Source organism: Salmo salar, chromosome 17, assembly GCF_965601325.2.
Source record: "Salmo salar chromosome 17, fSalSal1, whole genome shotgun sequence".
Lineage (NCBI taxonomy): Eukaryota > Metazoa > Chordata > Actinopteri > Salmoniformes > Salmonidae > Salmo > Salmo salar.
The window spans coordinates 88,096,957-88,118,838 of record NC_138307.1 but is presented as its reverse complement, the minus strand read 5'-3'; the positions used below and the strand labels follow the sequence as shown (position 1 = coordinate 88,118,838).

General features: G+C 49.2%; 1 protein-coding gene across 1 annotated transcript in view; it reads left to right on the top strand.

The window, feature by feature from the left end:
* The first annotated feature begins 7,173 nt into the window (after positions 1-7,173).
* LOC106594004 (uncharacterized protein KIAA0930 homolog) overlaps positions 7,174-21,882 on the top strand; it is a 92,191-nt gene continuing 77,482 nt past the window's right edge. The window contains exon 1 of the mRNA XM_082964360.1: positions 7,174-7,778. Within this exon, the coding sequence (XP_082820486.1) occupies positions 7,628-7,778 (151 nt within the window). The 5' untranslated portion in view covers positions 7,174-7,627. The remainder of the gene's footprint in view (positions 7,779-21,882) is intronic.

Sequence of the window (21,882 nt, the reverse complement as noted above, 5' to 3'; positions counted from 1 at the left end):
TGGGACTCTGCTGATAACCAGGTGTAACAGTGGTAAGGTGTTGTGCTGATAACCAGGTGTAACAGTGGTAAGGTGTTGTGCTGATAACCAGGTGTAACAGTGGTAAGGTGTTGGGCTCGCTGATAACCAGGTGTAGCAGTGGTAAGGTGTTGTGCTGATAACCAGGTGTAACAGTGGTAAGGTGTTGTGCTGATAACCAGGTGTAGCAGTGGTAAGGTGTTGTGCTGATAACCAGGTGTAGCAGTGGTAAGGTGTTGTGCTGATAACCAGGTGTAGCAGTGGTAAGGTGTTGGGACTCTGCTGATAACCAGGTGTAGCAGTGGTAAGGTGTTGTGCTGATAACCAGGTGTAACAGTGGTAAGGTGTTGTGCTGATAACCAGGTGTAGCAGTGGTAAGGTGTTGTGCTGATAACCAGGTGTAGCAGTGGTAAGGTGTTGTGCTGATAACCAGGTGTAGCAGTGGTAAGGTGTTGTGCTGATAACCAGGTGTAGCAGTGGTAAGGTGTTGGGACTCTGCTGATAACCAGGTGTAGCAGTGGTAAGGTGTTGTGCTGATAACCAGGTGTAGCAGTGGTAAGGTGTTGGGACTCTGCTGATAACCAGGTGTAGCAGTGGTAAGGTGTTGTGCTGATAACCAGGTGTATCAGTGGTAAGGTGTTGGGACTCTGCTGATAACCAGGTGTAACAGTGGTAAGGTGTTGTGCTGATAACCAGGTGTAACAGTGGTAAGGTGTTGTGCTGATAACCAGGTGTAACAGTGGTAAGGTGTTGTGCTGATAACCAGGTGTAGCAGTGGTAAGGTGTTGTGCTGATAACCAGGTGTAGCAGTGGTAAGGTGTTGGGACTCTGCTGATAACCAGGTGTAGCAGTGGTAAGGTGTTGGGACTCTGCTGATAACCAGGTGTAACAGTGGTAAGGTGTTGGGACTCTGCTGATAACCAGGTGTAGCAGTGGTAAGGTGTTGTGCTGATAACCAGGTGTAGCAGTGGTAAGGTGTTGTGCTGATAACCAGGTGTAGCAGTGGTAAGGTGTTGTGCTGATAACCAGGTGTAGCAGTGGTAAGGTGTTGTGCTGATAACCAGGTGTAGCAGTGGTAAGGTGTTGTGCTGATAACCAGGTGTAGCAGTGGTAAGGTGTTGGGACTCTGCTGATAACCAGGTGTAGCAGTGGTAAGGTGTTGTGCTGATAACCAGGTGTAGCAGTGGTAAGGTGTTGTGCTGATAACCAGGTGTAGCAGTGGTAAGGTGTTGTGCTGATATCCAGGTGTAGCAGTGGTAAGGTGTTGTGCTGATAACCAGGTGTAGCAGTGGTAAGGTGTTGTGCTGATAACCAGGTGTAACAGTGGTAAGGTGTTGGGACTCTGCTGATAACCAGGTGTAGCAGTGGTAAGGTGTTGTGCTGATAACCAGGTGTAGCAGTGGTAAGGTGTTGTGCTGATAGACAGGTGTAGCAGTGGTAAGGTGTTGTGCTGATAACCAGGTGTAGCAGTGGTAAGGTGTTGGGACTCTGCTGATAACCAGGTGTAGCAGTGGTAAGGTGTTGGGACTCTGCTGATAACCAGGTGTAGCAGTGGTAAGGTGTTGGGACTCTGCTGATAACCAGGTGTAGCAGTGGTAAGGTGTTGGGACTCTGCTGATAACCAGGTGTATCAGTGGTAAGGTGTTGTGCTGATAACCAGGTGTAGCAGTGGTAAGGTGTTGGACCTGCTGATAACCAGGTGTACAGTGGTAAGGTGTTGTGCTGATAACCAGGTGTAACAGTGGTAAGGTGTTGTGCTGATAACCAGGTGTACAGTGGTAAGGTGTTGTGCTGATAACCAGGTGTAACAGTGGTAAGGTGTTGTGCTGATAACCAGGTGTAACAGTGGTAAGGTGTTGTGCTGATAACCAGGTGTAGCAGTGGTAAGGTGTTGTGCTGATAACCAGGTGTAGCAGTGGTAAGGTGTTGTGCTGATAACCAGGTGTAGCAGTGGTAAGGTGTTGGGACTCTGCTGATAACCAGGTGTACAGTGGTAAGGTGTTGTGCTGATAACCAGGTGTAGCAGTGGTAAGGTGTTGGGACTGCTGATAACCAGGTGTAGCAGTGGTAAGGTGTTGTGCTGATAACCAGGTGTAGCAGTGGTAAGGTGTTGTGCTGATAACCAGGTGTAGCAGTGGTAAGGTGTTGTGCTGATAACCAGGTGTATCAGTGGTAAGGTGTTGGGACTCTGCTGATAACCAGGTGTAGCAGTGGTAAGGTGTTGTGCTGATAACCAGGTGTATCAGTGGTAAGGTGTTGGGACTCTGCTGATAACCAGGTGTAGCAGTGGTAAGGTGTTGGGACTCTGCTGATAACCAGGTGTAGCAGTGGTAAGGTGTTGTGCTGATAACCAGGTGTAACAGTGGTAAGGTGTTGTGCTGATAACCAGGTGTAACAGTGGTAAGGTGTTGTGCTGATAACCAGGTGTAGCAGTGGTAAGGTGTTGGGACTCTGCTGATAACCAGGTGTAGCAGTGGTAAGGTGTTGGGATCTGCTGATAACCAGGTGTAGCAGTGGTAAGGTGTTGTGCTGATAACCAGGTGTAGCAGTGGTAAGGTGTTGTGCTGATAACCAGGTGTAGCAGTGGTAAGGTGTTGTGCTGATAACCAGGTGTAGCAGTGGTAAGGTGTTGGGACTCTGCTGATAACCAGGTGTAGCAGTGGTAAGGTGTTGTGCTGATAACCAGGTGTAGCAGTGGTAAGGTGTTGGACTCTGCTGATAACCAGGTGTAGCAGTGGTAAGGTGTTGTGCTGATAACCAGGTGTAGCAGTGGTAAGGTGTTGTGCTGATAACCAGGTGTAGCAGTGGTAAGGTGTTGTGCTGATAACCAGGTGTAGCAGTGGTAAGGTGTTGTGCTGATAACCAGGTGTAGCAGTGGTAAGGTGTTGTGCTGATAACCAGGTGTAGCAGTGGTAAGGTGTTGGACCTGCTGATAACCAGGTGTAGCAGTGGTAAGGTGTTGGGACTCTGCTGATAACCAGGTGTAGCAGTGGTAAGGTGTTGTGCTGATAACCAGGTGTAACAGTGGTAAGGTGTTGTGCTGATAACCAGGTGTAGCAGTGGTAAGGTGTTGTGCTGATAACCAGGTGTAGCAGTGGTAAGGTGTTGTGCTGATAACCAGGTGTAGCAGTGGTAAGGTGTTGGGACTCTGCTGATAACCAGGTGTAGCAGTGGTAAGGTGTTGTGCTGATAACCAGGTGTAGCAGTGGTAAGGTGTTGGGACTCTGCTGATAACCAGGTGTAGCAGTGGTAAGGTGTTGGGACTCTGCTGATAACCAGGTGTAGCAGTGGTAAGGTGTTGTGCTGATAACCAGGTGTAGCAGTGGTAAGGTGTTGTGCTGATAACCAGGTGTAGCAGTGGTAAGGTGTTGGGACTCTGCTGATAACCAGGTGTAGCAGTGGTAAGGTGTTGTGCTGATAACCAGGTGTAGCAGTGGTAAGGTGTTGGGACTCTGCAGATATCCAGGTGTAGCAGTGGTAAGGTGTTGGGACTGCTGTAGGGACAGCTTTATGGAGGCCCTAACAGTTTGTGGGCACCGTTTGTAACCGTCATAGTAAATGTATTGTTTAGTGTTGTGTTGTGGCTTTGCTGGCATGCATCCCATTTTCTATTGATTATTTTGCCCCACCCTGATTTACATGCTAAAATCACCATTGGTCACACCAGACACTGACTGGTTTTCTGATCCACTCCCCTACCTATATTTTTTAAAGGTATCTGTGTCCAACAGATGCATATCTGTATTCCCAGTCATGTGAAATCCATAGATTAGGACCTAATGAATTTATTTCAATTGACCTGATTTCCTTAAATTAACTGTAACTCGGTAAAATCTTTTGAAATTGTTGCGTGTTGCATTTTTATATTTTAGTTCAGTATTATAAATGTTGCACAACCCCAACCAGTCCAGACTGACTGACGTTCAGATCTGTGCCAACTGCCAGGGTCAAGGTTCAGTAAGCCAGGTATTACATTCAGATCTGTGCCAACTGCCAGGGTCAAGGTTCAGTAAGCCAGGTATTACATTCAGATCTGTGCCAACTGCCAGGGTCAAGGTTCAGTAAGCCAGGTATTACATTCAGATCTGTGTCTGTGCCAACTGCCAGGGTCAAGGTTCAGTAAGCCAGGTATTACATTCAGATCTGTGTCTGTGCCAACTGCCAGGGTCAAGGTTCAGTAAGCCAGGTATTACATTCAGATCTGTGCCAACTGCCAGGGTCAAGGTTCAGTAAGCCAGGTATTACATTCAGATCTGTGCCAACTGCCAGGGTCAAGGTTCAGTAAGCCAGGTATTACATTCAGATCTGTGTCTGTGCCAACTGCCAGGGTCAAGGTTCAGTAAGCCAGGTATTACATTCAGATCTGTGCCAACTGCCAGGGTCAAGGTTCAGTAAGCCAGGTATTACATTCAGATCTGTACCAAAAATATTTTTATTTCACCTTTATTTAACCAGGTAGGCTAGTTGAGAACAAGTCCTTTATTTAACCAGGTAGGCTAGTTGAGAACAAGTCCTTTATTTAACCAGGTAGGTTAGTTGAGAACAAGTCCTTTATTTAACCAGGTTAGGCTAGTTGAGAACAAGTCCTTTATTTAACCAGGTAGGTTAGTTGAGATCAAGTTCTCATTTACAACTGCGACCTGGCCAAGATAAAGCAAAGCAGTTCGACAACATACAACAACACAGAGTTACACATAAACAAACGTACAGTCAATAATACAATAGAAACATCTATATACAGTCCGTGCAAATGTATAAGAATAGGGAGGTAAGGCGATAAATAGGCCATAGAGGTGAAACAATTACAATTTAGCAGATTAACACTGGAGTGATAGATGTGCAGATGATGATGTGCAAGTAGAGATACTGGGGTGCAAAAGAGCACGAGGATAAATAACAATATGGGGATGAGGTAGTTGGGTGGGCTGTTTACAGATGGGCTATTTACAGATGGGCTGTGTACAGATGGGTTGTGTACAGATGGGCTGTGTACAGATGGGCTGTTTACAGATGGGCTGTGTACAGATGGGCTGTTTACAGATGGGCTGTGTACAGATGGGCTGTTTACAGATGGGCTGTGTACAGGTACAACTTCCTGTCCAGCCAGTTCTGTCAAGGTTTAGTAAACTGGTATTACAGGTTTATCTACTGTCATTATCTACGGAGAGGAAAATCCAGAATACAACCGTGTCCCAAATGACAAACCATTTTTTTTCCACTTTAGTTTCAGTGTTGGCTCATCTACTCTGCACAAACTTTTTATTTACTTACTCAATATTTAATATTGGAAAGATGGTCGTAAACATTTTTATGTGAGTACCTACATTTTTGTTTGTTGTTACGACCTCAATGGGAATCATCGATACATGTAATTTATTTCCCCCCCCCCTCCCCCCACTAAGCCACTGGGATGAGTTTCAGTAGTTTAGTCTGTATTCCAAATGACATCCAATTCCCTTTATAGTGCACAAGCTTTTTTACCAGAGCTCTGGTTGAAAGTAGTGCACTATAAAGGAAATAGGTTGCCATATGGAAGGAGTATAAATAGGTAATAGTGGTTCTCCTGTGAGAGGAGAGAGCTGCTGTGGAGCAAGTCTTTAGCCTGGTTTATTGATGCAGTCTGTATCCTGGTTTATTGAGCAGTCTGTATCCTGGTTTATTGATGCAGTCTGTATCCTGGTTTATTGATGCAGTCTATATCCTGGTTTATTGAGCAGTCTATATCCTGGTTTATTGAGCAGTCTATATCCTGGTTTATTGAGCAGTCTTTATCCTGGTTTATTGATGCAGTCTATATCCTGGTTTATTGAGCAGTCTATATCCTGGTTTATTGAGCAGTCTTTATCTGGTTTATTGAGCAGTCTGTATCCTGGTTTATTGATGCAGTCTATATCCTGGTTTATTGAGCCGTCTGTATCCTGGTTTATTGAGCAGTCTATATCCTGGTTTATTGAGCAGTCTGTATCCTGGTTTATTGATGCAGTCTGATCCTGGTTTATTGAGCAGTCTGTATCCTGGTTTATTGAGCAGTCTGTATCCTGGTTTATTGAGCAGTCTGTATCCTGGTTTATTGAGCAGTCTGTATCCTGGTTTATTGAGCAGTCTGTATCCTGGTTTATTGAGCAGTCTGTATCCTGGTTTATTGTGGCCTAGGATAGGAATGACATCATCTTTTCCCTTCGCAACAATGACATCAGAGGGGGCTCACATGATTGGCTGTTCGATGCCAGCGACTCGGGGAGACACTTTTCCAGCCACTGCGAGCCACAGGCCAATGACGAGCTGGAAACGGCAGAGAGCCTCCAGTACATGAGATGAGCTGGGAGCGAATGGCCGCTCCGTCTCTCACATAGAGATAGATAGAGGACTCATCTTTATATCGGTTTCCATTATAGCGTCTTGTGACAACATGGGCATCTCCACTGAGGCTACAACCCATAGGAATCCTCAACCAGTTGACTTCTTTCAACTGTCAGAAAGAAGCATGGTGAAAGCCTTCAATGTCGCTGCCCACGCAACAAACAAAAAAATGGCCTATTGGCCACTAGAGGCCTCTAGCATTCTCTATGGTTTCACATTAATATTTGAGTGAATCTACAGCGTGATTTTATTGGCCATTCTTCGTCATATCCTGCGATAAGCGCTGTACCAGGGTATTTATTGAACTATTGGCATGATTAGGCTGTGTGTGATGATGCCTTGGTTTGTACAGTAGTAGGATTACATATCAGTTCTGATATTAGAAAACGGACAGGCTGAGCTTGTACCCTACTGTACTGTCTGTACCCTACTGTACTGTCTGTACCCTACTGTACCCTACTGTACTGTCTGTACCCTACTGTACTGTCTGTACCCTACTGTACCCTACGGTACTGTCTGTACTCTACTGTACCCTACTGTACTGGCTGTACTCTACTGTACCCTACTGTACTGTCTGTACTCTACTGTACCCTACTGTACTGGCTGAGCTGCAATTCACAGTTGTCGATTGTCGGTGGGGGAAAAAAACAACAATAAACAGTCATATAAATAATTTAATGTAGAACTTGGAGGAACCCTGAAAACTGAAAGAACGTCTCGTACCAATTCCGTCATCTTCGGAGAACACCACGAGCTCGCACCGAATATCCGCTGCCCCCTCCCGGTCAGCTCGAGACCAACGGAAACGGTCATAGACCTGTCCCGTTGATCCACACGAGAGAAACGTATCTAAAAGAGAAACATGCATTAGATTTGTTACAACGTGTCTGATATTTGACTGTTTGTCTAGAATAGAAACGTTCAACCAAATATCCCTTTCTGAGAACTCGACGGAAATGGGGACTTTTCCTTTAAATGTTGTCAGTTGTTGTGTATAATATCCAGGAAGTGTGAGGATTCCTCCCCAGCTGATCTACAGAGCCAGACGGAAGTCTCCTACTCAGGGCTTTTAACGGTGACCGGACAAGGAGACAGTGCTGTTCGGGAAATACTGTCTGGAATTAATCCCGTGGATTAACAGTGGACACACGGCCCGGTATCCCCCCCACCGCCTCGGTCTTTTTCTCCCGGTCGGTCGGTCGGTCGGGTGGATCTGCCGCGGTAGGACTGTCATGATCCCGGGCTGGGAATGGCATCGTTTCCCAGTGTTTGTAAGAAGGTCGGACCGGTGGAGGAGGAGGAGGAGAACGGAGAACCGGACCGTTCTCTACAAGACATGTTGAAGGCGATAACCGACGAACGGAACCGTCTTACTATCAGACAAGAAATCAGTGGACTTGGTGAGTTATTGTGCACAGTGGAATTGATTTAGGTTGGTGTGTGGCCTATCGCGTCTGGTAATATCACGCTTCCACCTCATCACTTTATGACTGTCATTTATAATGGACAAACTCTCCAAAAACCCTTGTTATTTATTATCTGTAGGGTTTTCAGCAGTTAAACCGAGCTTTTCTCCGCGGTTGGTTGCTTGGGAACTAGACTACAAATTCCCGACTGTTTTAACGTTTAGAAACATTCATTCTAAGATATCATCAGCGAGAGAGAATATTTTCTATTAGAAATGACACCCTTACTGAAGCAGTTTAGCACAGATCTAGCTGAGGAAGTACACTTCTCCCCCAGTGATGCTTACCCACAGGTGTTCAGAACATGCTGCATGTAAACTGTTGGTCTCTATGTTTTTAATGAGCTGAAATCAAAAGATCACAGAAATGTTCCAGACGCACAAAAAAAAAAAACGTTTATTTCAAATGTTTTTTTGCACAACTTTGTTTAAGTCCATGTTAGTGAGCATTTCTCCTTTACCAAGATAATCCATCCACATGATAGATGTGGCATATCATGAAGCTGATTTTAAAACAGCATGATCATTACACAGGTGCACCTTGTGCTTGGGGACAATAAAAGGCCGCTCTAAAATGTGCAGTTTTGTCACAACACAATGCCACAGATGTCTACATTTTTGAGGGAGCATGAAATTTGCATGTTGACTGCAGGAATGTCCACCAGAGCTGTTGCCAGAGGATTGAATGTTAATTTCTCTACCATAAGCCGCCTCCAGAGTCGTTTTAGAGAATTTGGCTGTACGTCCAACCGGTCTCACAACCTGCTGACCATGTGTAACCATGGCAGCCCAGGACCCCCACATCCGGCTTCTTCACCTGCGGGATCGTTCTCAGATCAGCCACCCGGACAGCTGATGAAACTAAGGAGTATTTCAGTCTGTAATAAAGCCCTTTTGTGGGGGGAAAACTCATTCTGATTGGCTGGGCCTAACTCCCCAATGGGTGGGCCTATGCCCTCTCCTGCCCGGTCATGTGAAATCCATAGACTAGGGCCTCGTTTATTTAATATGAACTGTAAACTCAGTAAAATCGTTGACATTGTTGTATGTTTCATTTTTATATTTTGATTCAATATAATTATCACAGATGGCTGCATATGTCTTCCATAAACAAGCGATTTTTAACATTGAGATATGGCCGCGTGGGAACACTAACCCTATAAACGTGTGTACTAATTTAACTAGGGCTGTCAAACTATTCAAATAATTCATTTAGTTAATGGCAATTTAATCTTTGTATTGTTTATTTTGAAGCAGTGCATTGTGTTACAGGCGTACTATGCTTTAATTGTAAAGGGACGGAAACACAAAATTATCTACATTCACCGTAAACAACAACAAACGTTTTCTAACATGGCTACGGCTGTCAATGTTTCAGTAGGTCTGGTCAATGTTTCAGTAGGTCTAATCAATGTTTCAGTAGGTCTGGTCAATGTTTCAGTAGGTCTGATCAATGTTTCAGTAGGTCTGATCAATGTTTCAGTAGGTCTGCTCCCTCTGATCAATGTTTCAGTAGGTCTGATCAATGTTTCAGCAGGTCTACTCCCTCTGATCAATGTTTCAGCAGGTCTGATCAATGTTTCAGTAGGTCTGCTCCCTCTGATCAATGTTTCAGTAGGTCTGATCAATGTTTCAGTAGGTCTGCTCCCTCTGATCAATGTTTCAGTAGGTCTGATCAATGTTTCAGTAGGTCTGCTCCCTCTGATCAATGTTTCAGTAAGTCTGGTCAATGTTTCAGTAGGTCTACTCCCTCTGATCAATGTTTCAGCAGGTCTACTCCCTCTGATCAATGTTTCAGCAGGTCTGATCAATGTTTCAGTAGGTATGCTCCCTCTGATCAATGTTTCAGTAGAACTGATCAATGTTTCAGCAGGTCTACTCCCTCTGATCAATGTTTCAGTAGGTCTGATCAATGTTTCAGTAGGTCTGCTCCCTCTGATCAATGTTTCAGCAGGTCTGATCAATGTTTCAGTAGGTATGCTCCCTCTGATCAATGTTTCAGTAGGTCTGATCAATGTTTCAGCAGGTCTACTCCCTCTGATCAATGTTTCAGTAGGTCTGCTCCCTCTGATCAATGTTTCAGTAGGTCTGATCAATGTTTCAGTAGGTCTACTCCCTCTGATCAATGTTTCAGCAGGTCTGATCAATGTTTCAGTAGGTCTACTCCCTCTGATCAATGTTTCAGTAGGTCTGATCAATGTTTCAGCAGGTCTACTCCCTCTGATCAATGTTTCAGTAGGTCTGATCAATGTTTCAGCAGGTCTACTCCCTCTGATCAATGTTTCAGCAGGTCTGATCAATGTTTCAGTAGGTATGCTCCCTCTGATCAATGTTTCAGTAGGTCTGATCAATGTTTCAGCAGGTCTACTCCCTCTGATCAATGTTTCAGCAGGTCTGATCAATGTTTCAGTAGGTCTACTCCCTCTGATCAATGTTTCAGTAGACCAGTAGTTTGATAAACACGTCATTTGGGGGGAAAAAAAGTTGCGACATGCAAGTAGTTTAAAATGGCCCGCGACACGCGCACCAATCTGCAGCAGAAAGACACAAACATTGCAAGTCTTTACTGCAGCCGTGATCCGTGTTCTGCGTTTTAAAAGGTTCTGTTTGGAAACACGTGCGCTTAGAGAGGTTCCATGCTGTGAAGAAAATGGAGGCACGATTAATGGCGTCAACAATTTACGGCGATAAACATGTCACGGGTTATTTAGGCTTTAACATTGACAGACCTCCATTTTAATTTTATTTAGGTAGCCTAGTGGTTAGAGTGGAGGGGCGGCAGGGTAGCCTAGTGGTTAGAGTGGAGGGGCGGCAGGTAGCCTAGTGGTTAGAGTGGAGGGGCGGCAGGGTAGCCTAGTGGTTAGAGTGGAGGGGCGGCAGGTAGCCTAGTGGTTAGAGTGGGGGGGCGCAGGTAGCCTAGTGGTTAGAGTGGAGGGGTGGTTAGAGTGGGGGGGCGGCAGGTAGCCTAGTGGTTAGAGTGGAGGGGCGGCAGGTATTCTAGTGGTTATAGTGGAGGGGCGGCAGGTATTCTAGTGGTTAGAGTGGAGGGGCGGCAGGTATTCTAGTGGTTAGAGCGTTGGACTAGTAACCGAAAGGTTGCTGGAACGAATCCCCGAGCTGACAAGGTAAAAAATCTGTTGTTCTGCCCCCTGAACAAGGCAGTTACCCCACTGTTCCCCGGGAGGCCGTCATTGTAAATAAGAATTTGTTCTTAACTGACTTGCCAAGTTAAATAAAAGGTTAAATAAAAAATTATTTATTGCTGATATGAAAGAGAGGTTCCTTTTATGTTTCAGAAACCGCAGGATGCGATGCCCGATGCTCTGAACGTTAAAACCGATCTTAACAAAACTCCCCCGGTCATCTGTCCCGTCTCTGAACGTTAAAACCGATCTTAACAAAACTCCCCCGGTCATCTGTCCCGTCTCTGAAACTTCTCCATTTCCTAACGCTGTAAGCTCCACGTGCCCTGTTTCTTGAAACAAATCACATTGCTTCATGGACAGCTAGTCTGTCTGTGTGTTTTCATAGTGCACCTACCAGTGGACCGATGAGGTAGCCACTCAATGGCCCTAAACTGTCGGCTATAGTGTTGTAGACCTTGTGATAGTCCATGTGAATATTATTGGATCACCAGGCCACCAGACTTGTCCCTGGCCAGGAGAAAGGGAGGGGAATTCTATCTGTTTGAGATCTGGATGTTCAACTTTGGCATCAGGAAGTTTTATTTTTGGACCTTTTTTGAAAACCACATGATAGAAACATTTGAAATATTTAATGTTTTCAGGCTATAGCAACCGCAGGGAACTGGGATTGTGAACTGTGTTTTTATTATTTCAATGTTTCTGTACCACCGCTGCCTCCTAAAATAGGCCATTCTCATTGTAATGTCACCCACAGCTGCACACCTGCCTAAAGGCAAATTATCATATGAAGGGCATGAGCTCCAGCAAAGGTTATTCATGAATAAAAATGAACCCAAATCGTTTATTTTTAAAAGCAGCCTGGAAAGCATCTGCTGTGGAAACAACATGGGTGTATTCATTAGTGCACATCGGGGGGGGAAAAACACAAACTTTTTTTTGCACAATTTCAGGTATGTCCCTTTTTTTACGTTTCAGCTCCTGTGTTTTTTTTCCGTTTTGCCTCCCCGTGATCACACCCCGCGCTCGTCACCAGGCCTCTAGTTGGAGACGAGGGCGTGTGGGTATATGGCCGATATACCACGGCTAAGGGCTGTTCTTAGGCATGTTGTGCTGTTCAAGATGACACATTCCTGTAAAATGAGCCTTTTGTAATGAGCATCAGGTGTATTCTACTGTCACTACTGTGAATACTGTATTTTATTTAACCTTTTTATTTAACTAGGCAAGTCAGTTAAGAACAAATTCTTATTTACAATGACGGTCTACTGGGGAACAGTGGGTTAACTGCCTTGTTCAGGGGGCAGAACGACAGATTTTTTTACCTTGTCAGCTCGGGGATTCGTTCCAGCAACCTTTCGGATACTAGGCTACCTGCCTCTAACCACTAGGCTACCTGTCTCTAACCACTAGGCTACCTGCCTCTAACCACTAGGCTACCTGCTCTAACCACTAGGCTACCTGCCTCTAACCACTAGGCTACCTGCCTCTAACCACTAGGCTACCTGCCTCTAACCACTAGGCTACCTGCCTCTAACCACTAGGCTACCTGCCTCTAACCACTAGGCTACCTTTCTCTAACCACTAGGCTACCTGCCTCTAACCACTAGGCTACCTGCCTCTAACCACTAGGCCACTAGGCTACCTGCCTCTAACCACTAGGCCACCTGCCTCTAACCACTAGGCCACCTGCCTCTAACCACTAGGCCACCTGCCTCTAACCACTAGGCTACCTGCCTCTAACCACTAGGCCACCTGGTGCCTCTAACCACTAGGCCACCTGGTGCCTCTAACCACTAGGCTACCTGCCTCTAACCACTAGGCTACCTGCCTCTAACCACTAGGCTACCTGCCTCTAACCACTAGGCTACCTGCCTCTAACCACTAGGCCACTAGGCCACCTGCCTCTAACCACCAGGCCACCTGCCTCTAACCACTAGGCCACCTGCCTCTAACCACTAGGCTACCTGCCTCTAACCACTAGGCCACCTGGTGCCTCTAACCACTAGGCCACCTGGTGCCTCTAACCACTAGGCCACCTGGTGCCTCTAACCACTAGGCCACCTGGTGCCTCTAACCACTAGGCTACCGCCTCTAACCACTAGGCTACCTGCCTCTAACCACTAGGCTACCTGCCTCTAACCACTAGGCTACCTGCCTCTAACCACTAGGCCACCTGCCTCTAACCACTAGGCCACCTGCCTCTAACCACTAGGCCACCTGCCTCTAACCACTAGGCCACCTGCCTCTAACCACTAGGCCACCTGGTGCCTCTAACCACTAGGCCACCTGCCTCTAACCACTAGGCCACCTGCCTCTAACCACTAGGCCACCTGCCTCTAACCACTAGGCTACCTGCCGCCCCCTCTAACCACTAGGCTACCTGCCGCCCCCTCTAACCACTAGGCTACCTGCCGCCCCCTCTAACCACTAGGCTACCTGCCTCTAACCACTAGGCTACCTGCCGCCCCCTCTAACCACTAGGCTACCTGCCGCCCCCTCTAACCACTAGGCTACCTGCCGCCCCCTCTAACCACTAGGCTACCTGCCTCTAACCACTAGGCTACCTGCCTCTAACCACTAGGCTACCTGCCGCCCCCTCTAACCACTAGGCTACCTGCCGCCCCCTCTAACCACTAGGCTACCTGCCCCCCCCCTCTAACCACTAGGCTACCTGCCCCCCCCCTCTAACCACTAGGCTACCTGCCTCTAACCAGAGGCGCTCCCGCAGAGTCAATATGGCGTCTCGTGTCAATATGGCGTCGCCGCAGAGGGCGCCGGGTCTCCTCGTGTCAAAGAGAAACAGGACACTGTGGCCCTGTCTGGTGATGGGGGGGGGGGGGGGGGAAACAAGACAACACTGTGGCCCTGTCTGGTGATGGGGGGGGGGGGGGGAAACAAGACAACACTGTGTCCCTGTCTGGTGATTGGGGGGGGGGGGGGGGAACAAGACAACACTGTGGCCCTGTCTGGTGATGGGGGGGGGGGGGGGGGGGAACAAGACAACACTGTGGCCCTGTCTGGTGATGGGGGGGGGGGGGGGGGAACAAGACAACACTGTGGCCCTGTCTGGTGATGGGGGGGGGGGGACGACGACAAGACAACACTGTGGCCCTGTCTGGTGATGGGGGGGGGACAAGACAACATTGTGTCCCTGTCTGGTGATTGGGGGGGGGGGGAACAAGACAACACTGTGGCCCTGTCTGGTGATGGGGGGGGGGGGGACGACAAGACAACACTGTGGCCCTGTCTGGTGATGGGGGGGGGGGGAACAAGACAACATTGTGTCCCTGTCTGGTGATGGGCAGCAGGAGTAGACAACATTGTGTCCCTGTCTGGTGATGGGGGGGGGTCCCTGTCTGGTGATGGGGGGGGGGTCCCTGTCTGGTGATTGGGGGGGGGGGGGTCCCTGTCTGGTGATTGGGGGGGGGGGGTCCCTGTCTGGTGATGGGGGGGGGGGGTCCCTGTCTGGTGATGGGGGGGGGGGGGTCCCTGTCTGGTGCTGGGGGGGTGGTCCCTGTCTGGTGATGGGGGGGGGGGTCCCTGTCTGGTGATGGGGGGGGGGGTCCCTGCTTGGCGCTGTGGGGCCCCTGCTTGGCGCTGTGGGGCCCCTGCTTGGCGCTGTGGGGCCCCTGCTTGGCGCTGTGGGGCCCCTGCTTGGCCGTGATGTGGAGTCAGTGCCAGTCAGATGCAGGATGGTATGAGGACTCTACTGTCTCTATAGGACCCCGGTCCCCTGTTATCAAGAATGCTGTCTGTCCGCGCCCATAGGAACCAAACAGATGGATTTTTTGGGGTTCGTAGTCTGTGTGGAGTGTGTCTATAATTTGGCAAACACATCTGTCGACCCGTCAAGAGTTGAACTCATCTGAACATTTTTTTGTTTCCGTAAAAATGGATGGACACGTCATCTCCCATTTTGAGGAAGCTTTTGGATATCACGGATACAGATCAACGGGCCAGTTGGCCACGGCCCTATGACTCTGACTCCCTGCCCCACTACCCAGTCCTCTCCTCTAGTTACTGATGGCCACGGCCCTATGACTCCCTGCCCCACTACCCAGTCCTCTACTCTAGTTACTGATGGCCACGGCCCTATGACTCTGACTCCCTGCCCCACTACCCAGTCCTCTACTCTAGTTACTGATGGCCACGGCCCTATGACTCTGACTCCCTGCCCCACTACCCAGTCCTCTCCTCTAGTTACTGATGGCCACGGCCCTATGACTCTGACTCCCTGCCCCACTACCCAGTCCTCTCCTCTAGTTACTGATGGCCACGGCCCTATGACTCTGACTCCCTGCCCCACTACCCAGTCCTCTACTCTAGTTACTGATGGCCACGGCCCTATGACTCCCTGCCCCACTACCCAGTCCTCTCCTCTAGTTACTGATGGCCACGGCCCTATGACTCTGACTCCCTGCCCCACTACCCAGTCCTCTCCTCTAGTTACTGATGGCCACGGCCCTATGACTCTGACTCCCTGCCCCACTACCCAGTCCTCTACTCTAGTTACTGATGGCCACGGCCCTATGACTCTGACTCCCTGCCCCACTACCCAGTCCTCTCCTCTAGTTACTGATGGCCACGGCCCTATGACTCCCTGCCCCACTACCCAGTCCTCTCCTCTAGTTACTGATGGCCACGGCCCTATGACTCTGACTCCCTGCCCCACTACCCAGTCCTCTACTCTAGTTACTGATGGCCACGGCCCTATGACTCTGACTCCCTGCCCCACTACCCAGTCCTCTACTCTAGTTACTGATGGCCACGGCCCTATGACTCTGACTCCCTGCCCCACTACCCAGTCCTCTCCTCTAGTTACTGATGGCCACGGCCCTATGACTCTGACTCCCTGCCCCACTACCCAGTCCTCTCCTCTAGTTACTGATGGCCACGGCCCTATGACTCTGACTCCCTGCCCCACTACCCAGTCCTCTACTCTAGTTACTGATGGCCACGGCCCTATGACTCTGACTCCCTGCCCCACTACCCAGTCCTCTCCTCTAGTTACTGATGGCCACGGCCCTATGACTCTGACTCCCTGCCCCACTACCCAGTCCTCTACTCTAGTTACTGATGGCCACGGCCCTATGACTCTGACTCCCTGCCCCACTACCCAGTCCTCTACTCTAGTTACTGATGGCCACGGCCCTATGACTCTGACTCCCTGCCCACTACCCAGTCCTCTCCTCTAGTTACTGATGGCCACGGCCCTATGACTCCCTGCCCCACTACCCAGTCCTCTCTCTAGTTACTGATGGCCACGGCCCTATGACTCTGACTCCCTGCCCCACTACCCAGTCCTCTCCTCTAGTTACTGATGGCCACGGCCCTATGACTGCCCTGCCCCACTACCCAGTCCTCTCCTCTAGTTACTGATGGCCACGGCCCTATGACTCCCTGCCCCACTACCCAGTCCTCTACTCTAGTTACTGATGGCCACGGCCCTATGACTCTGACTCCCTGCCCCACTACCCAGTCCTCTACTCTAGTTACTGATGGCCACGGCCCTATGACTCTGACTCCCTGCCCCACTACCCAGTCCTCTCCTCTAGTTACTGATGGCCACGGCCCTATGACTCTGACTCCCTGCCCCACTACCCAGTCCTCTACTCTAGTTACTGATGGCCACGGCCCTATGACTCTGACTCCCTGCCCCACTACCCAGTCCTCTCCTCTAGTTACTGATGGCCACGGCCCTATGACTCTGACTCCCTGCCCCACTACCCAGTCCTCTCCTCTAGTTACTGATGGCCACGGCCCTATGACTCTGACTCCCTGCCCCACGTACCCAGTCCTCTCCTCTAGTTACTGATGGCCACGGCCCTATGACTCCCTGCCCCACTACCCAGTCCTCTACTCTAGTTACTGATGGCCACGGCCCTATGACTCTGACTCCCTGCCCCACTACCCAGTCCTCTCCTCTAGTTACTGATGGCCACGGCCCTATGACTCTGACTCCCTGCCCCACTACCCAGTCCTCTACTCTAGTTACTGATGGCCACGGCCCTATGACTCTGACTCCCTGCCCCACTACCCAGTCCTCTACCTCTAGTTACTGATGGCCACGGCCCTATGACTCCCTGCCCCACTACCCAGTCCTCTACTCTAGTTACTGATGGCCACGGCCCTATGACTCTGACTCCCTGCCCCACTACCCAGTCCTCTACTCTAGTTACTGATGGCCACGGCCCTATGACTCTGACTCCCTGCCCCACTACCCAGTCCTCTCCTCTAGTTACTGATGGCCACGGCCCTATGACTCCCTGCCCCACTACCCAGTCCTCTCCTCTAGTTACTGATGGCCACGGCCCTATGACTCTGACTCCCTGCCCCACTACCCAGTCCTCTACTCTAGTTACTGATGGCCACGGCCCTATGACTCTGACTCCCTGCCCCACTACCCAGTCCTCTCCTCTAGTTACTGATGGCCACGGCCCTATGACTCTGACTCCCTGCCCCACTACCCAGTCCTCTCCTCTAGTTACTGATGGCCACGGCCCTATGACTCTGACTCCCTGCCCCACTACCCAGTCCTCTCCTCTAGTTACTGATGGCCACGGCCCTATGACTCTGACTCCCTGCCCCACTACCCAGTCCTCTACTCTAGTTACTGATGGCCACGGCCCTATGACTCCCTGCCCCACTACCCAGTCCTCTCCTCTAGTTACTGATGGCCACGGCCCTATGACTCTGACTCCCTGCCCCACTACCCAGTCCTCTCCTCTAGTTACTGATGGCCACGGCCCTATGACTCTGACTCCCTGCCCCACTACCCAGTCCTCTACTCTAGTTACTGATGGCCACGGCCCTATGACTCTGACTCCCTGCCCCACTACCCAGTCCTCTCCTCTAGTTACTGATGGCCACGGCCCTATGACTCTGACTCCCTGCCCCACTACCCAGTCCTCTCCTCTAGTTACTGATGGCCACGGCCCTATGACTCCCTGCCCCACTACCCAGTCCTCTCCTCTAGTTACTGATGGCCACGGCCCTATGACTCCCTGCCCCACTACCCAGTCCTCTCCTCTAGTTACTGATGGCCACGGCCCTATGACTCTGACTCCCTGCCCCACTACCCAGTCCTCTCCTCTAGTTACTGATGGCCACGGCCCTATGACTCCCTGCCCCACTACCCAGTCCTCTACTCTAGTTACTGATGGCCACGGCCCTATGACTCTGACTCCCTGCCCCACTACCCAGTCCTCTACTCTAGTTACTGATGGCCACGGCCCTATGACTCTGACTCCCTGCCCCACTACCCAGTCCTCTACTCTAGTTACTGATGGCCACGGCCCTATGACTCCCTGCCCCACTACCCAGTCCTCTACTCTAGTTACTGATGGCCACGGCCCTATGACTCCCTGCCCCACTACCCAGTCCTCTACTCTAGTTACTGATGGCCACAGCCCTATGACTCCCTGCCCCACTACCCAGTCCTCTCCTCTAGTTACTGATGGCCACGGCCCTATGACTCCCTGCCCCACTACCCAGTCCTCTCCTCTAGTTACTGATGGCCACGGGCCTATGACTCTGACTCCCTGCCCCACTACCCAGTCCTCTCCTCTAGTTACTGATGGCCACGGCCCTATGACTCTGACTCCCTGCCCCACTACCCAGTCCTCTCCTCTAGTTACTGATGGCCACGGCCCTATGACTCTGACTCCCTGCCCCACTACCCAGTCCTCTACTCTAGTTACTGATGGCCACGGCCCTATGACTCCCTGCCCCACTACCCAGTCCTCTACTCTAGTTACTGATGGCCACGGCCCTATGACTTTGACTCCCTGCCCCACTACCCAGTCCTCTCCTCTAGTTACTGATGGCCACGGCCCTATGACTCTGACTCCCTGCCCCACTACCCAGTCCTCTACTCTAGTTACTGATGACCACGGCCCTATGACTCCCTGCCCCACTACCCAGTCCTCTACTCTAGTTACTGATGGCCACGGCCCTATGACTCCCTGCCCCACTACCCAGTCCTCTACTCTAGTTACTGATGCTGTATGAGCATCTTGAGGAGGACTGCAGGTTATAATGAGGTCCTGTATCATATCTCTCTCTTTCTCTCTTTGTATTTCTCTTTCTCTCTCTTTGTCTTTGTCTTTCTCGCTCTCTCTGTCTTTCTCTTTCTCTCGCTCTCTGTCTTTCTCTTTCTCTCTCTCTCTCCTCTCTGTCTCTCTCTCATATAGAGGGACCTACTGTCTGTCTGATATCTATTGGCAGGAGTCTTCAATGGGAGGCTGTTAACCAACCAACAAGGGACTCAATATGTTTTAGTTTAGACAACGTTCACGTCCTCAGTGAGGAGATATATTTAGCAGCAATTCCAGTACATACAGACAACATCCCATAAACAAGCACAACACATACCAGAGGATTATGGGCAGTTTTAAACATGTCCTCTCTTCGTTCTACTACAGTCATGATTTAGACCGTCAGAGTTCTTTGGACAAGCCAGCGATAACCAGTTAACACCTTGTTAGTCTTCCCTGGGATGTCAGACAGTCTTAGAAGACCAAGTTAGTCTGTCTCATCTCTGTGATCAGGTAGCGCGCGTGTGTGTGTGTGTGTGTGTGTGTGTGTGTGTGTGTGTGTCCTCTGTGACAACAGAGGAACACAGTGTTAAATGTGTTCCTCATATAACAGTGTTATATGTTGTAGTTTCCTGTTTTGACAGACCGCATCAGAGCGTTGGTCTTGTAGTATAAAAGTCAACTGAAATAGTTGTAATAGAAATAGTCACATTTATAGCCTAACATTTTTTGACTGAGGAGAAACACAAGAATAGATTTTAGTGATTTCTACCTCTCCTGTTGTTATGAGTTGTTCTGGAAAAGTGTTCAGGAACAGAACAGAGCTGAGAGGAGCTGTAGTCCGTATATAGACCAGGGCTTTATTAACGTCTCTCTGGGAGAGAGAGGAGCTCTACTCCATATATAGACCAGGGCTTTATTAACGTCTCTCTGGGAGAGAGAGGAGCTCTACTCCATATATAGACCAGGGCTTTATTAACGTCTCTCTGGGAGAGAGAGGAGCTCTACTCCATATATAGACCAGGGCTTTATTAACGTCTCTCTGGGAGAGAGAGGAGCTCTACTCCATATATAGACCAGGGCTTTATTAACATCTCTCTGGGAGAGAGAGGAGCTCTACTCCATATATAGACCAGGGCTTTATCAATGTCTCTCTGGGAGAGAGAGGAGCTCTACTCCATATATAGACCAGGGCTTTATCAATGTCTCTCTGGGAGAGAGAGGAGCTCTACTCCATATATAGACCAGGGCTTTATCAACGTCTCTCTGGGAGAGGAGCTCTACTCCATATATAGACCAGGGCTTTATTAACGTCTCTCTGGGAGAGAGAGGAGCTCTACTCCATATATAGACCAGGGCTTTATTAACATCTCTCTGGGAGAGAGAGGAGCTCTACTCCATATATAGACCAGGGCTTTATCAATGTCTCTCTGGGAGAGAGAGGAGCTCTACTCCATATATAGACCAGGGCTTTATCAATGTCTCTCTGGGAGAGAGAGGAGCTCTACTCCATATATAGACCAGGGCTTTATCAACGTCTCTCTGGGAGAGGAGCTCTACTCCATATATAGACCAGGGCTTTATTAACGTCTCTCTGGGAGAGAGAGGAGCTCTACTCCATATATAGACCAGGGCTTTATTAACATCTCTCTGGGAGAGAGAGGAGCTCTACTCCATATATAGACCAGGGCTTTATCAATGTCTCTCTGGGAGAGAGAGGAGCTCTACTCCATATATAGACCAGGGCTTTATCAATGTCTCTCTGGGAGAGAGAGGAGCTCTACTCCATATATAGACCAGGGCTTTATCAACGTCTCTCTGGGAGAGGAGCTCTACTCCATATATAGACCAGGGCTTTATTAACGTCTCTCTGGGAGAGGAGCTCTACTCCATATATAGACCAGGGCTTTATTAACGTCTCTCTGGGAGAGAGAGGAGCTCTACTCCATATATAGACCAGGGCTTTATTAACGTCTCTCTGGGAGAGAGAGGAGCTCTACTCCATATATAGACCAGGGCTTTATTAACGTCTCTCTGGGAGAGAGAGGAGCTCTACTCCATATATAGACCAGGGCTTTATTAACGTCTCTCTGGGAGAGAGAGGAGCTCTACTCCATATATAGACCAGGGCTTTATTAACGTCTCTCTGGGAGAGTAGCTCTACTCCATATATAGACCAGGGCTTTATTAACGTCTCTCTGGGAGAGGAGCTCTACTCCATATATAGACCAGGGCTTTATCAATGTCTCTCTGGGAGAGAGAGGAGCTCTACTCCATATATAGACCAGGGCTTTATTAACGTCTCTCTGGGAGAGGAGCTCTACTCCATATATAGACCAGGGCTTTATTAACGTCTCTCTGGGAGAGGAGCTCTACTCCATATATAGACCAGGGCTTTATTAACGTCTCTCTGGGAGAGGAGCTCTACTCCATATATAGACCAGGGCTTTATTAACGTCTCTCTGGGAGAGGAGCTCTACTCCATATATAGACCAGGGCTTTATTAACGTCTCTCTGGGAGAGGAGCTCTACTCCATATATAGACCAGGGCTTTATTAACGTCTCTCTGGGAGAGAGAGGAGCTCTACTCCATATATAGACCAGGGCTTTATTAACGTCTCTCTGGGAGAGAGAGGAGCTCTACTCCATATATAGACCAGGGCTTTATTAACGTCTCTCTGGGAGAGAGAGGAGCTCTACTCCATATATAGACCAGGGCTTTATTAACGTCTCTCTGGGAGAGGAGCTCTACTCCGTATATAGACCAGGGCTTTATTAACGTCTCTCTGGGAGAGAGAGGAGCTCTACTCCATATATAGACCAGGGCTTTATCAACGTCTCTCTGGGAGAGAGAGGA